This window comes from Microtus pennsylvanicus, chromosome 10 (genome assembly GCF_037038515.1).
Source record: "Microtus pennsylvanicus isolate mMicPen1 chromosome 10, mMicPen1.hap1, whole genome shotgun sequence".
Lineage (NCBI taxonomy): Eukaryota > Metazoa > Chordata > Mammalia > Rodentia > Cricetidae > Microtus > Microtus pennsylvanicus.
This window is the reverse complement of record NC_134588.1, coordinates 97428460-97445828: the sequence shown is the minus strand read 5'-3', so window position 1 is coordinate 97445828 and position 17369 is coordinate 97428460. Positions and strand designations below refer to the sequence as shown.

The window sequence follows — 17369 nt, the reverse complement described above, 5'->3', positions numbered from 1 at the left end:
TATTCTCCCTCCCACGGAAGAGTCCCTTACCTTAGTCTTCTTCTTCTTCATCCTCAAGACCCTTGATGCAATCTGGATGGTGGACAGGGTCTCCGCGTAGCTGCCGGCTGCGGCCGAGATGTGTGCGATCATGGTGGTGCGACAGTTCACGTTCCCCAGAGACTCCCTCAGGAGCATGGTGAGCTTGCTCTCCCTGCCAAGCAAAGTGGATTAAGGCTGCATTAGAGGGCCATGCCTCATGCTGGCTGTCAGGGCAGGACTTCAGGTTTGCGCGTGGCTATTTGGTTGTGGGTGGTGGTTTTCTTTCTTTTTTTTTTCTAATGGCATACTAATTAGCATTGCTTTGCAGCATGGGGCTATTTGTACTTGGCAGCTGAGCAAGTGCTTCTAACTCCAAGGATGGGATTCATGCAAACACCTCCCTTGGCACTTCTGCCCTGGCCACGATGGGCTGTTCTAGTGTGTCTGTTTGTGTGCATCTGACAGCTCACATAATGAGGCCTGGGAATAGGAACAAGGAGAGGGGATCAGGAGAAAATGGCTTTGTGACCAGTGATCTGGCATGCTATCTGCACACATAGGCCTTTGTAGCAAGTTTCTGCACACTGGCAATCCCTATCATAGAAAATGATGCTATGAACTTGCACTGAGGTCCCAAGTGTTATGTACAAAAATCCCCCTTTACAGCACAGTGGCAAGCTACAGCCATTGCCTCCCAACTCTGCTATTTGTACCCAGGATCACTGAAGGAAAAGACATCGGTATTCGCGATAAGTAGAGAAATGCAGACACAGCCCAAATAGTCACTTAGCAACAGCAGAACTTTCTAGGAAGGTTTCCTCTGGGAACTTGGCAGTTGCTATGTGGAACCACTATCTTGGTTAGTGATAACAAGGCCCAGGGCTTTTCAGAGGCTTTCTAGGCTCTTTAAGAATTGACCCAAAGGAATGGCTTGTGTTTTTCCCTTCCTGTACTTACTCCAGCGAGATCCTGCCCTGCTCCCTGAATCCTCCCCATGCACGAACTCTGACTAGGTGAAATGCCATTTCATCCCTGGAGCATCCCTTCTGGAAGGCCGGGGCGATCTCTAGGTTTCCTGTGCTGTGTTTCCTATTCAGATGGGCGGGGTCCTCCTCAAGACCATGTCCCTGCAGAATCCCCTAGAGAGGAACAGCTCAGCAGACTGTGTGGGAAGCTGGTCACTGTCAGCACAAAATGTTTTATTTTATTTTTTTTCCATAGGACTTATGTCTGGCTTCAGGAAGAAAGATGGTGGCACAACTGTTTCTTTTCATACCTGGGACCAATTAAGTTGTTCATTTGGGAATGAAGGGTTGTCACATTCCAGCTCCAGACAATTTATAAATAAAACAGGAAAAAGTGAACAGGGATAGGAGCTGTGAAAGGAGAGGGTCGGGTGTATCTGACCACATTTAACTCCCTTCAAAGAATACCATGCAGGAATGTCGCAGGAGGGAGGTTGAGGCCCAGTCCTAACCGACACTTAGCCGCGATGGTGTGCCAGGAAGGGGAAGATGGATTCCATTTGGACTAAGCTGTGATCATATGCAGTCAGCTCTGATAATTCATGGCAGTGACACACTATAAAGTACCATGAACTGTGAATTCTGGGACACTGAGTCATGGCTGGCAGATGAAAATACAAAGTTTGTATTCCTGGGAACCTCCATGGGAATGGCAGTGTGGTCAACTGTCAATAGGTTACCTTGTTTTAAGCAAAGTTTCTATTGAAAAGCACCTTCTTTAATATCTGATTTTTAATAAATAATGATGTTTATACAATATGTCTTTATGATGAAATACTACCAGGAGTGTTCAATAATTCCCCGGCCCTGAGAGATATGACAGCAGATATCTGATCGTCAGTCTCCCAGAACACTGCCACTGTTCTCCTCTTTAACTGTTCAGCAGCTGAGGAGTCTACAGATTCAGCCTCTTTGCCTTTTCATAGCTTCATCAGGACCTGTAGATGTGCCCTGCACCATCTCAGGGGAGGCTTCACTTACAGGGAGCACGTTCTTCCTTCTCTCTGGCTGCACCATACTATTGATGCATTGACGTTGGACTTGCAGCCGAAAGCACATTCACTCATACCTGAATGAAGCTTCTCTAAATCCCCTATTTTCTCCACGAGGCACCGTGCAACCTCTTTGTGCTCCGTTCTATCAGAAAGCACTCCAGTGACAAGCTAGGGAATCATTTGAAACAGTGAAATCTAGCTGGAGAGATGGCTCAGTGGTTAAGGGCACTGACTGCTCTTCCAGAGGTTCTGAGTTCAATTCCCAGCAACCACATGGTGGTTCACAGCCATCTATAATGAGATCTGGTACCCTCTTCTGGCATGCAGGCACACACAGAGGCAGAGTGTTGTATGTATAATAAATACATAAGTCTTTTAGATGAAAGTGAAATCATGGACAGAAAGCATAAAACATTCAAAAGCACAGAAGGCAGCATTCACCCTGTGACATCTCAGGGGGGGAACACATGCATTAGGGTCTCAAAAATTTCCCCCACCTGTGCACTGTCCTTAAGTCACCGTGAAAAACACCAGGAAGATTGACTTGGAGATTGCAAAGAAATTTTATCAAGTAGGCAATGTGCAACTATAGAATCTACAAATGTTCCCCCCAGATGACTAAACTATGAATTTCCTTGTGGTTAGTCTTGCTAATCAATGCACACGGCCAAAGGCACACATTCCCGGCTCTCCATAGACTCTCTGTCAGGGAAAGATCCCAAATCAAATAGCATGATACAGCATTCCACCACTGCTGTCCCATGCTCCACATCATCCACATGTGGGATACAGCTGTAGATAAATATCTGTGGCTTTTTTAAAAAGAGTCCATATGGCTGGAGGAAGCCATGACGTGTGCGTTGCTTGGCAATCGATATCTTTGCAATCTTGTGGAAAGAAAGTCAGCAGAACTGCTAGCCAGACTGGCACAGGTCTCTAATCACGGGGGAGGCACTGACTGTGCCTTGGGTTCCATAATATTCTATAATATGTATGTGATAGACAGCAGTCTGTATTGCCCCGTATCTATCTACATGTTCCATGGAGGAATAGCTAAAGTCAATTCCAGAGAAACGGACAAAGAGAAAGCACTTAGCTTTAGAAATCACTGGAGCACCAGGCCCCAGCCATCGTCACAGCTCAAACTGCTTCCTGCTCCGTGCAGAGGCGATCTGAGCTCGCTAAGGGACTGCTTGGCTCTTCGTGTCCAGTGAGCTAAGCATCTCATTAGGAGTGTGGCTGCTCATTTAAGGAACATTTGTGGAGCCCTGACTGACTCAGGTAAGCGAGATTGACTATACTTAAGTAACCCATGATTCAACCAGGCAAATAGACATGTAAAACCTCGTTATGACAGTATTCAATAAAGGCTAATGACAGCTGCCACCAGCAAGGTGGCTGACTAGATGTCCCTACTGTACCCTGAGTGAAGTCAAGGCCACAAATAAACAACTATATTTTGATTTAAAAAAAAACAGCTAAATGATGGTGCCAGAGCGTAAACATTCAGGGCAAACACATAGCGGGAGGAAGGGCTCAGCTGGCCCAGCATCGCTGCCTAGAACTCTAGTCAAGATAGCTTAGACACACTCCTTCCCACAGGGATGGTAGTCAGGAGGGCTATGCTCATACCTTCACCATCCGGGTCAAATGAAGTCCTCAGCACAGAGGACCCCTGCAGTCCTTACAGGCACTAGGCCATAAGTGGGGTCCCCCTGCTGAGCTACTCCAGAGAAGTCAGCACTATGCACCCCATCCAGCACCTGAGCTGACTTGGTGCCCGGCCTCACAGGGACCCAGTGTCTGGCTGAGCCAAGCATCTGTATCACCTGGGGTTGAGCTGATGGTGCAGCTCAGTTAAGGAAAGAGTGACCTGTCACTACCTGCCCTCCAGACCAAGCAGCTGCAGCGCTGTGCTCCCTTGGAACTGAACTCCTGAAATGTGAACTGTTGTAGCCGCCTGTTGTGCTGCATGGTGGAGGAAACGTTGTCCTGCTCCCTGGGCCCTGAGCTTCCAGCCACAGCTCTGTGCTTTCTGGGGCATTGCCAGTGTACCATCACTCCAGGGTCTAGTGACTACCACGTGGCCTCAGCTCAGGGCCTGAGTCACCGCTGTGCCCTATTGCCTCTGGATCCCCAGTTCCACCTGTGCGCTGGAAGCAGGCTGTTGTGTGCTGTGCACCTCATCCCCAGTCCAGTCAGAGGCACAGACTACAGCCCACAGCTCTAGGTCTAAGCTGCTGGGGTGTGCCTCGGTGCCACCAACAGCTTTGTAGCCAATATGTATTAAACTGTGCCTTAGAGAGTGTGCTGTGCCCAATCCCAGTTACTCTCACAGGTCTGTGGGACCCGAGTACAGAGTTATGGCTCTAGGCCCCTCTGAACACCCCCAGCCTGGAATCTCAAGCTATTGCAACCACTTGCAGGATGTATATCAGACCTGATACCGCAACTCCTCATTTTAGGGTAAACAACAACACAAAGACTCCAAAAGCAAAAGGGTGGACATTAGTATGTTCCCAAACAACCAGCGGGTCAAAGAAAACAAAATGAATGATAAAAAAAATCTTACAACTGGTAACAGTGGGAAAGCTTCCCACCAAAACTGAAAGCAGCTCCAAGGACAGGTTTTAGAGCAAAATATATTTAACAGAAGAAAGATCCCTGTCCCAGCAACAGCCTGACATGGTGCCTCAAGGATGAAGAGGAGGAAGAAGGGAGGAGGAAGAGGAGGAGGAAGAGGAGAAGGAAGTGAAAAGGGGAAGGGAAGAGAAGGGAGAGGGGGACGAGGAGGAATCTCCACAGTTAGCAAAAAGAAGGAAAAAGTCAACTTTAGGACAGAAATTAGTTAGAAAAACGACTACAAAAGTTACAGGGCAAAAACAGACACATTGATTTAACAACTATAAGCAACTACAGAAAATTCTCAAGTATATTATGTGGGAAGGAGAAGGGAAAAAAGAGATTAAAATAGTAATTAAAATCTCATAACAAAGGAGCCCCAGCATTGGGGTGGTTTCACAGCTGAATTCAAAGGTTTCAATGAAAAACAATGCTCACACATCTTTAGCTCTTGCAAGAGTTACAGCTACAAGGAACACCTCACACACGTTTTACAGATTCTGTCATTTTAAGGTAGACAAAGACATTGAAGAAAACAACAGGCTATCATCTCTGGTCAATAATAATGTAAAAACCTTCAAGGAGACATTAGTAAACTGAATTCCACATAAAATTGATAAATTATGATCAAGAGAGATTTGTCTCCGGCATGCAAGGCTGTTTCAACCTCTGTAAGTCAATCAATAAGACATTCTATTAATAGACCAAAGGGGGGAAATTCTCACCATCATCCCAATTAAATAATAAGAAGCATTCCATAAAATTCAACAGCATTTTTAATTATAAAAACTCTCCACAGTTTAGTTATAACGTCTGTGGGAAATCCACAGTTAACATACGCAGTGGGGGAAAAGACAGTGCTTCCTCTAAACTCCACAATAGACAAGGGTGTCTGTCTTGCCATTTCTACTAACCACAATCCTACAGGTACAAACATTCTCTTGTGAGAATAAAAAATGAAAGAAAGAAATGAATAAAAATGATCCCAATCTGAATGGAAGAAGTAAAATTTTCTCCTTTTGGAGATGGCGTGGTCCTGTATGTAGGAAGCCCAGGCGACTCTGCCAAAGGAACTAGCACTGAGTCAAGGGAGTTGAGAGATGAGATCAACACAGATCCCACTGACACCAGAGGGAAAGCAAAGGTGTCTCTTCCCACTACGGCTTTTTAAGCCATGTAGGAAGCCTTAGACAATGCAGAAAGAGAAAGAAAAGTGCACTGGCTGGGGAGGAAGAAATAAAACTGTCTTTATTCATAAATGAGAAAATAGGTGAACAGAAACCGGTGGCATTTCTATACATAAATAATGAGGTATTTTAAAAGAAGTAAATCCACTTTAAGATGACAGGAAAATAAAAACTGATTTAGGGATAAATTTCATCAAGAAGATAAAAGACTTATACACCAGAAATTTTAATAATCTATGAAAGAAATGAAAGAGGATTTAAATGAGTAGGAAAGATACTCCAGAATCATGGGTAAAAATAATTAATACTGTTAAAATGTCTAGGGCTGGAAAGATGGCTCAGCAGTTAAGAGCATTGCCTGCTCTTCCAAAGGTCCTGAGTTCAATTCCCAGCAACCACATGGTGGCTCACAACCATCTATAATGAGTTCTGGTGCCCTCTTCTGGCCTTCAGGCATACACACAGAAAGAATATTGTATACATAATAAATAAATAAATATTTTTTAAAAAAAGAAAAAAATGTCTATATTACCCCAAATATTATACAGGGTTAATGAAATACCTATCAACAACTCAATAGAATCTTTACAGAAATAGAAAAAAAAATCCCCAATCCCTAAGTAGCTAAGCAATTACAAGAAAGAAAAATAAAGTTGGAAAACTCACACTTCCTGATTTAAAATCTATTTTAATTACAAAAGCATAAACAACAACAGTGTGGCCCTAGCATAAAACACACAGGCACCAGCAGAACCGAATACTGAGTGTAGAAATAAATCCAAGCATTTATGGTCAACCGATTTTTGTCAAAGGCGTCAAGAAGAGTCAACGGGTGGAAAAGACGACGTCCTCAATAAATCATGGTTGCCACATTTAAAAGGACAAACTGGACCTCACACCATATGCAAGAACAAACTAAAAATGGATAGACTTAAAACTGTGACATTCTTCCTGGACACTAACCCAAAGCCTTTAGGCTGCTCAGTCATGGGCGTAAACCCTGAAACTGTTTGCCCAGATAAACCCTTTTTTCTTTCTCCATTGGTTATCTCAGGCATTTTGCGATAGTGATGAAAAGCTAGCACAGGAAATAACTATGCACGTGGTGAGGATTTAAGGACTTCTCTGAGGGGCTTCCGAGAACACCTATGTGGAAAGAGTTCATATAGCTATGATTTCACACTGCAGGTATAAGTCCGAGTCCATGAAATCTGAGCCACACTTCAGCAGTTTACCACTGCGTGTTAGGGAGACAAAGCCTGTGTGAAATTTGGGCCACGTGAATCTGTTTGGTCCTAGACACTGCTGTTCGACTTACTCAATTAAGGTAAAGTTTATGCTAATCAAGCTTCTTATTGTAAAAGACTAGCTATAGATAGCGAACAGTCTCAACCAAAGAAGCAAATACAGTGTAACTCGAATGTATAACCAACAGAAGCTTCCGAGTTAAAAATGTGCCCTCCAAGGATGGTCTTCAATAAGATTTCTATCAGTGTTTATCCAGCGTGGAGATGCTCAACAGATTGCACACATTGCACAGAGACCTTCCACTGTTTATCTAGAAGGCCATTCCTTCTCACAGGTGCAAGAAAAGTCCACTCAGTGACGGCCGTGGTGTAGAACCTAAGTTACTCTACATATCGTAACCCTCCATTCTGCTCAGGGAACCACCCATTCCACAGCTCTAGCACCCAGGTGCCACAGCAGAAATTTGAAAGAGAATCCACACACTCAGAATCAGTACATAAAGAGCCTACCAACTCCACTATACAGTCCTGCATCAAAACTGAAAAATATTAATTGAGCAATAAAGCAATAGAGTTGAAGATATTCTTGGAGGGGAGGCCGTTGGCTTTCCTAAGGAAAGGATTGCCATGGTGATGGGTGAGAGGCTTCATGCGGCGATGTCTTTTAACTTGGGCGGACTTACCGCCTTCCCAGGGCAGTCTGGAGATTTTCAGACAGCCTTAATTATTAAAAATCTCTTCCTTATATTAAACTTCAATATTTACAGCATCAACCAAGGGTCACTATCTCTGCCCTCTAGGATTGTACAGGGTAAGAACAAACTCATTGTTCACATGGGCTCACTTTTCACATTTTCAGAGGTATTTATCATGCCTTGCCTAAGGGTTCTGTTGCTTAGGAACATTCAGTTTCCTTTCTATTGTTCTTTCAAATTTTTGGTTGGTCACTGGAGCTCACAGAAACCCCCTCCCTCTCACCCAAGTGCGTGTGTGTGTGTGTGTGTGTGTGTGTGTGTGTGTGTGTTTACATGTGCAGTGAGTATGGAAGCCAGAGGTTCATGGTGTTTTCCTCAATTCTCCATCTTATTTTTAAGACAGTCTCTTGTTAAACCCGAATCTTACTGATTCATCTATACTAGATAGCCAGTGATATCCAGGGATCTGCTTGTCTCTGTTCCCCTCAGCTTGGGGTGGTGGTTCCAGATGTGTGCTGTGCATGGTTTGCACATGGGTGCTGGGGATCTGAACTCAAGTCTTCATGCCTTTGAAGCAAGCACTTTATTGACTAAGCCACACTCCCCTGCCTCCCAGCCACTCAGTTTATCACCTTTTCTCTGCTCAATCTTACGTCAAATAATTTAGCTTTGCCCCTAAAGGAGCGTCCCTTTGCTGGAAGCTTTGGGAGACAAACTCTGTGGCAGTCATTAGTTTAGGGTGGAGGGTGTCCACATTGATTTCAGTGGAGAGGGAGCTGTACCTGCCATTCTTAAAAATCAACTACAGGGATTAGAATCATGGCTTTGGGTTACAGGTATCAATCACTCTGGGACAGGGGTCAACCATGTGGGAAACTGCTCTATCTAGCCACAATAACAGTTGTAGATACCATGGTTCATGCCAGCATCACTGGTGGTGATATTCAGTGCATATTGTCACGTCAGGTGTTGGGACAGTAACATATCCTGAGGGAGCTGGAAGACTTATATCTGGAACCTTCTCAGACACTGTCCCATAAGTCTCCTCTGAGAGCTGATTAGAGACGTCAGCCTTTCCGTGAAGTGAGTGAGAGCCACAAGCACTTTTACTGAATCCGGGAAGTTCCTCTAGTGAATGTTGGTGGCTCATGGGACTTGCCAATCACACAGCTGGCGTCAGAAGTGAGGTGTGGACTCTTCCCTGTCTTGTGTGTCCTTGAATCCAAACAACCAGAAACCTTGGGCAGAGCCACATCCTGGGGACCGTGCCCTCAAACCTAGAGCTCTGTCTGACTTTTGCTGAATTTTATAAGAATACTCCAAACACCTGCGTGATGGGAAGGAGCTGTGATTTCATTTGACCCGTATTCGCTCAGACAATGCATATAACTTAACAGCTTCAGGGCAGAATGGAAAAGATTATAATAATTCATTAATATTCACTTCAGCATAACCAAGAACTAGGAGTGTCAACACATTAAATAAATTGGTCCCAAAGAATAAAAAAGATAACCAATGCAGCAAATTAGTAGACAAACAGGATAAGAGGCGCACAGCTGTCCCTCGAGTCAAGAACTACCAGAAATTACATCCATTAACAAAGCAAGGACTGCTGGAAAGGTGTGCTTAGTGATGCAACAAGACCCGCGGCAGGCATCGAGCATGCGACCGGCTCTGAAGTAGAGAAAAGACTGTCAATCCGCCCACCTTAGGACCAGATTAAAGGTTACCTCCCCCACAGCTAGAGTGTAAGTACAGCTTCCACACCAGTTCTTCACTTCCTTCAGAAACCTTATTTAGTCCAAGCCATATTATCACCAATGGTCAAAGACTGGCCGCAGAGACTTTTACAGTCCCGACACTGTGGGCTAGTCTCTGCAGTGGTCAACGGCAACTCTACCAAGGGGCGGGACTAGGGGCCATCTCATTCCTGCTGCAGTGTGGCTGTCACATACCTTCAGAGTAAAGAGGACATCACTGCACTCTATGGAAACTGTGCTTTCTTCCAGCTCCCCGTCATCCTTGGGTCAGGAGTACACGCTCTTGTTGTCAGAGACCTCTGATGGTACCCAAACTGGACTTAGGGATTGGCAAGGCATAGAGAGGGTGTCAAGAATCATGTTGTCATGGTAACCTAGAGGCACTTCTCTGATTCTACTCACCACTGACTTTGCCCTTGGTTGAATGCAACAAGATCTTATTCCCCCCAGTGTCTTCTCCCAGGTGTCCCCACCATTTTGCTTGCTACCTTGCCTCATGATCTCCTAGGTCTCCTTAGTTCTAAACTTATGTATCTGGAGTATTTTTATTCCTATACTTTCCTTTGAGCTTCAGTATGGGTTTCAGGTAGCAAAAGCATATGAAGTGTGTGCTGGACGTGCATTGTGTTAGGGCCTCTTTTTGCACCTCACTCTGTGATCTTCCTTTTCACGGTTGACATCAGAACTATGTGGAGTTGGTAGGGGGCGGGGGAGACGACATTTGATCTACTTGCTTGCTGGGCAAACACAAGGACCTGAGTTCAGATCCCCACCCCACCTCCCTGCATACAAATGCCAGGCACTGTGGTAACGCATCTGCAATCCCAGTCTTGGAGAGGCAGAATCAGTGGATCCCTGAGCTCCCTGGCTGGCCAGTCTAGCCTGATCAGTGAGCTCTGGGTTCAGTGAGAGATACCGTCTCAAGAGTAAGGTGGCCAGTGAGTGAGGAATACAGCGAATTTTGACCTCTGCCCTCAACCCCCCCCACACACAGAGGAAAACAAACAAACAAACATGAGACAGAGAATTCCAGGCTCTGTATGAATGGTGGCTGATTTACTTTGTAGTTCCAGGAACTCACGCGAGTCCCTTTCCTGGCACGTTCCTTATGAAAGGCAGACAGGAGATTGATTTGGGATAAGCAGTGAGACATGGGGGCTCCATTAGAGTAGGACCCTGACTCTCTTTAGTCTTCAGAGTCCACTTAGCCCATTCTCTGCTTCCTTTGTATGGTTAGCAGAGAACACGTGAATCTGAATCCCCAGTGGTCTTCATTTGCAAATGCTTGGCTGTGTTCTGACCTCCCTGCACTAGCCACGCCCTCTCCTCCTTGCCCTCACCAGGCTACACATCCCTGGGCTCCTGGCACATGGTCACGGTGAGAGGCCAGTGGTCAGTGACACGTCTTGTCAGGAAGGGCTCAGCCAAGACTGAAGAAGGGGTGAGACAAAACTGTGTGTGTGTGTGTGAGTGTGTGAGTGTGTGTGTGTGTGTGAGTGTATGCATGTGTGTATATGTGTGAGTGTGTGTGAGTGAGTATGTTGTGAGTGTGTATGAGTATGTGAGTGTATGCAGTATGTGTATATGTGTGAGTATGTGAGTGTATGTGAGTGTGTAGTGTGTGAGTGAGTGAGTGTATGCATGAGTGTGAGTGTGCGTGTGAGTGTGCGTGTGTGTGTGTATGTGTGAGTATGTGAGTGTGCGTGTGTGTGCGCGTGTGTGTGTGAGTGTGTGTGTTAGTGTGGGGAGGGCGAGTGCCCAAGTGGTGCTGGGATGGAGCACAGGCTACACAGGCACTAGCAAAGCATCCTCCACTGAACTAAGGCCCAAAGGCCCACAAATGACTTTTCTATGAAGTCAGCCTTGGAGGGCTTTCAGGAGATCATATGACATTCAGGGTTGGAATGAGCCTTGTCTAGTTTCCCCAGCCTGGTTCCTGACCAATGTCCTTTGAAGCACTTAGTTTAGGGATGTGGTCATAGGGGCATCCTGCTGCCATAAAGCCCACCACTTCCTCCACATTTTTACCTACAATCTACTTTCACTATTTTCCCTAAGCAGTGTGGAGTGGGGTCTTATTGAGGTTCCTAGCGACCAGTGCCGTTGGGTATGTTTTCACGCGCTCACTGGCCATTTGCGCGTCTTCCACGGAGAAGCTGCCGTTAAAGTTCTTTGTCCATCGTTTACTTGCTTTTGTTGTTGTGTTTTGGGACAGCTTTATAAGTTCTGAATATTAACAGGGCGTCTCTATGTAGTCATGGCTGGCCTGAAACTCATTATGCAGACCAGGCTGGCCTTGAAATCATAGTGATCACCTGCTCCTGCCTCCTGAGTGCTGGGATTAAAGGTGTGCGCCACCATGCCTGGCCCGCCCTGAAAAATTTTTCTTCTCATTCTGCCCACTGTTTTCAACCTCTTGGCAGTATCTTCTGATGTGTAAGCACTCTTCATTGTTATGTAACATGTTTCCAGACTCAGATTTTAATTTTTGTACTTATGCCTCAAAATCCTTCCAATATGTGGTTTATTTTGCTCAAGACACTTGTCCAGTATGGTCTTTGTTACTTGTAAGCCACTCCCAGACTCTAGCTGGGGAGTGAAAGGCCATTTTCCACACATGCGCCATGGGGTTTCCTGGCTGCATCCCTTCTGAGATCAAATAGAACTTATTTCGGGAGGTAATGAGGACAGCGCTTGCTGGGATGCCTTCTGGGTATCACGTGTGGACTAGAGAAACACGATCCCACGGTTCTCACAAGATGGACCAGCTTCGCCGGCACAAAGAACAGGCTTCAGTAATTGGAAGGAAAAGGGAAATTGGGTTGCAGACTGGCTTCTGCCACAGGTACAAGTCTGAGGTAAGGTGACCACAGACGGCCATTCACATACTTTAATAACTTCGCGGAGAGCCTGTGAAACTTCAATGCGGAGTGACAGAAAGGAATGACACATCTAAAACATGTCTTGTATGATAAGATTACATTTCCCTAGGGTTCTAGTTTTGTTCGGACATAAGGTAGGCTGTTGTTGCGTGAGTTTTACATTTTACTAAAATCAGTCATTGTTTCTGGGCTGGGACTCTATCACAGCGGCAGAGAATTTGCCTAGTGCACATGAGGCCCTGTTTCACCCACAGAACCAGAAGTAAGTTACTCACTTTTACAGTGCAGAATAAATGCGATCTGAGGTCAGAATGGCAGCCACCCTCTTTTCTTCTTTCCAGAGGCAGGAATAGAACCCGGGACCAAACACATGCTCAGCCAGGGCTCTGCCTCTGCCCTTCCCTCCCAGACCCCCTGAGAAAGCCTTAATGGGCCTGTTTTCCCAAAGACCTGCTGACGGGAGTCACAGGTTAGGGGTTAACCACCCCTTCTTCCTGGGGCTCTTTCTATTGGGGGCGGGTGTTGGGCTGAGGAGAGGGAACTGCAAAGGGAGGTTTGGTTTCCCAGTTCAAACTCAGTGCTTTCCCATAGGCCATGAAGGGCACTCCATGGGCTGGCAGACGTCCCAGATACCGTAGAGGATGCCAGCTTCTGATAGAATGAGGGCAAAGGCCCATTCTTGCCACATCCAGACCCAGCATAGGGTCTAACAGAGTTCTTCCTATAAACATTCAAATAAGTATCCAATGGTTAAACTTATCCATCAGAAGAGGCCTTTGTCCCATGGGATTTTGGAACACCTTGTTAAAAAGCTCCAAAGGGAGCTTAGTCCCTTGCACCAGCACACAGAATGCCGTGCTTAGACACATAGGTAATTTTGGAAACATTTGATCAACGAACATGCAATGATAACTAGAGATACGGTAGACTCTCTATCTGTCCTGGAAAGACAAACACATGTGAGACAGACAGAACTCCAGTAGGCAGCCCGTAGGTCCTGATACGCCAGAAGTCTTGGTTTTGTGATGATTATCCTGTATTTCATTTGCTTATGGGATCCTAGATTTCTTACTTAAAAAAAATAAAACAAACCATTATAATTCCCAGACTGTGGTGTAGGCAGACCTTCTGGCCCTCTCCTCTCAGCTTGGCAGACACACGTGAGAGGTGTATATTGTAGAAGAGGTTGTCCTTTACAGTACTAATCCTGCTAAACTAAGAAACGTCTTCTGGTGAATGTCTTCCTGATACACTCAAGTAATTCATAACTGTGCCGAGATGCAATTCTACACAGAGAACTATGAGCTTTAGTTGTGACAATTTATTAGATTCCATCAGAATGCAACTGAATGGTAAAATGTCGATGAGGAAGCTTGGTTGGAGCTTGATGTCCCCATTTTATCAAGGGAGCACACCGTTCTTTTTTTGTTTCCTGTCATTGGTTGAATTTGAAAAAATATTTGCGATTTTAAAGCACAAAACGGAATAGCATAAAATTGCTGATAGCTTTAGCATCAACCAAATAAAGCAGTCTTCATGGCTCAATTTGAGTATTCAAGTTTTGGAAACAAGTCATCTAAATTAGAATTGAATTTTGTCCAGACTGAATTGTAATCTGCAATCAAGCACTCAATAATTGAAAGAGGAAAACCTCGGGTTTTGAGGCTGGTCATGAATTGCAATTATTAAAAACAAAACCTGTAAACAGAGGACCCTGTGATATGGAGGACGAATGTTCAAGCAACATAAAAGATTCAAAGCGAGAGCATCTGTAGTTCTTTTTTATTTTCTGGGAGTTGATGTATATTTTTTTCCCTCCTTGAAAAACATATCCTATTGAAACAAACATATTACAGATTGTGGGGCACACAAATTCCTAATTACTTTTAGCTAAACTGTGATAGTCTGCCAAGAGAAAGGGAAGCTGCAGTTATCAAACTACACAGATAATTTTATATGTTATCACATTTTTTAAAAATATAAAATTTTAAGGTCTCAAGGTAAGAGTTGAAAACACTCAGTGTTAAGGATAATACCACTGTCACGGGATTTGCATTAGTTACCTTTGAGGGACAATAACAAAAATACTGTAATCATCCCAGAGCAGAAAGGTTCATTTGAGCTCACAGTTTCAGAGCTTTCAGCCCACAGTCCGCTAATGTTGGTAAGGTCAAATATGGCAGAAAGGGTGTGTGGGTGAGCAAGGTTCATCACCCTTTGGGAGCCAGGAAGCAACAGATAGTGATAGGAGACAGAATCCCAAAACCCCCTACAAGGGCACTCCCCAGTGACCTAACTTTCTCCCATTAGGCCCACCTGGGAAAGGTCCCACTACCATTAGCACTGTGGCCTGGGGCCAAGCCTTCCACACATGGATCTTTCAGGGACATGAGTTATCAGAATCATCACAAAATCCAAGCCCGATAAGACCAACGCATATCAAAGTACATAAAGCTATAGCTGGAATAATTCTCCTTATTTACTTTAACATTCAGCGAAGCAATCAAGAAGTTTGAACTGTTTTTCTTTAGTGTGCAGAGATATTTTTCATTTCGTAAGAATATTTGAGAGTAAATTTTGCACTTCATCTTGGCCAACAGGCTGAGGAGTGTAGCACAATTAATAAAAATCCAGAGACAGAAATGTGGGTTCCACTGGAAGGTCAGAAAAGCCAAACAGCCAGCCACTGGCTCTTACCTCGACTTCAGTCTGAACTGGCGATCCCGCCTCCAGGAATTTTAGGATGAGATTGTATCTGAGAGCTGTCTCCTCCTGTCTTATATTCCTCTCTAGGGCTGGGATTAAAGGCATGCACAACTAGTGCCCAGTTTCTATGGCGAACTAGTGTGGCTACTGGGATTAAAGGTGTGTGTCACCACTCTCTGGTCTGTAAGGCTGATCAGTGCGGCTGTTTTACTCTCTGAACTTCAGGCAAGCTTTATTTACTAAAATACAAATGACATATCATTACAGAGGGGTGGCAAGAGTAAATCCCGAGAGGATGGCTCACCAGGGTTCCTAAGTTTGTGAGAAAATACTTCAAAATGTTAAGTTGCACGGAACATCCTTTTCGTTCTGATAACAATCAATTATATGGTCCCTTTATTCAGGAGAGAGAGAGAGCGTGTAAGTGACAAAGACAAAGAAGGATGTGCTGCTTGGGTCCTACAGCACCCTTTCCAAGCACAGGGACACAAGGCAGACAGCTGTTAAAACCATATTAAATAAATTGTTGAGTAAGACAAGCTCAGTCAAAGACGCAATTGAGGTCGGGGACTCAGGGGAAGCAGTGCTTCCACAGGCTTTGGTGTTCATGTGGCCTGGGGTGCGGGTGGGGTTGGTATGGGAAGCAGGGGACAGAGCCTCAGAACCATCTAGTATGGACATTTTATTAGGAAATTCTCCTTCTGCAAATGGTCTTCTCACATACTGAGAACACGCTCTTCTTGAAACAACAAACAAACGAACAAACAACCCAGCACCAGGGACAAGAAATTGCCCTGAGAATTCAGAACCTTGGTCTGAATCAAAGGCAGCCTGATTATCTGGAGTCTCAGGTTCTGGGTGGTCCAAACTATTTCAAGCTGATAATACAATTTAGACTACCCTTAACTGGCACCTCGTAGAACTAGATACAAACACTCTGTAAAGTCCACCCTCTCTATCCAGGTCTCACGAATAAAATGCCCATACCATGGAACAGTCCCCAGACAAAAATAAACACACAAAGATTGGAGGCGCCATGAAACAGAAGCAGCGGGAAAAGCAGATGGCAGCCGAGATGCACACACGGATTTCAAGTAAACAACCAAGGGTTGATTAACATCTTCAAGGCAATTAAGATGCTCAGAGAAATAAACAACAACAAATTGACCAGGAATGACCAGTTTCTGCTTTGGGCTATGTTTAAAAGGGCAGAACTGGGTTTAGCCTTTAACTTTAAATAACTAGACAGCCAGACAAACTATAAGAGAAAAAGGGGGGCATGGGGATTGAATAACAGGTACCATCTGTGTGAACAAAAGTTCTCAGAAAGGTTGCACCTTCTTACAGAAGCCTCCTAAAGAGCTCGTTGACAGACCAGATCTTTAACGCTGTTGGAACGCTGCAGGTCCAGGGCCTGGTTATAATTTATCTCGGGCTATCTTTAGATCCCTAAAGAGCCATCCCTAACCCACTTCTGTGTTGTAACTAGCATCCCACGGCTAACAGATTCAAAACCTGTTGGAATGCACAAGCTAAAGAAAATCCCGGTTTCCACCATCCAAAAGGCCATGAGTTTTCAGATAGCATCCGAGGCCTCCAGCTGAGATTTCTCAACTTTTCTTTAAGTGCCTATTAAATGTTCCCACCCAAGTGTTTAGAAAGTGTTTTGATTTATGACTTTCTCTGAGCTGTTACTATAAAAACTTCATGAGACTGTGTCCTCATTGGAAAACAGATCTGTGTTCATGGTCATTCATATCTGGCTTCAGAATAAACTACCTCTTATCCTCTGAGTTGAGAGTTGTGGCGTTTGTGTTGACATCTAAAAGTAGAGAACTCATACTGAGGCAGCAGCAGCATCGAGCCCTCACTGTGACACTCAGTTCACAGGCCATGGAGCATCAGTAACAATCTCCGGAAGGCATCACCTCCCCTGGTCCAGCCCCCTGAATTTCTCTTCTCCTGGACCCAGGTCTGTGACAGGGTCCTTAAAGCCTTCTCTAACTACATGCAATGTCTCTTCTCACGTCTGTATCGGCTCCCAGCTCTCATCTTCAGGAAGGCCTCTTTGTTACCCTTCTGTCATCATTCTGTAACACACACATGCACACAATTGTGTGAAGAGTCATTGTGATCCAAGAGTTCATAACAATAATAAAGCCAGGAATAAGAGAACCTATGATTGCCACTGACCAGTCAATCAGGTAGAACAGTAGTATAAGTGAATTA

At 44.8% G+C, this 17369-nt stretch overlaps 1 protein-coding gene across 1 annotated transcript in view; it reads right to left on the bottom strand.

Annotated features, from left to right (window-relative positions):
* Kif26b (kinesin family member 26B) overlaps positions 1-17369 on the bottom strand; it is a 124942-nt gene that overhangs the window by 14831 nt on the left and 92742 nt on the right. The window contains exon 8 of the mRNA XM_075989283.1: positions 31-193. Within this exon, the coding sequence (XP_075845398.1) occupies positions 31-193 (163 nt within the window). The remainder of the gene's footprint in view (positions 1-30; positions 194-17369) is intronic.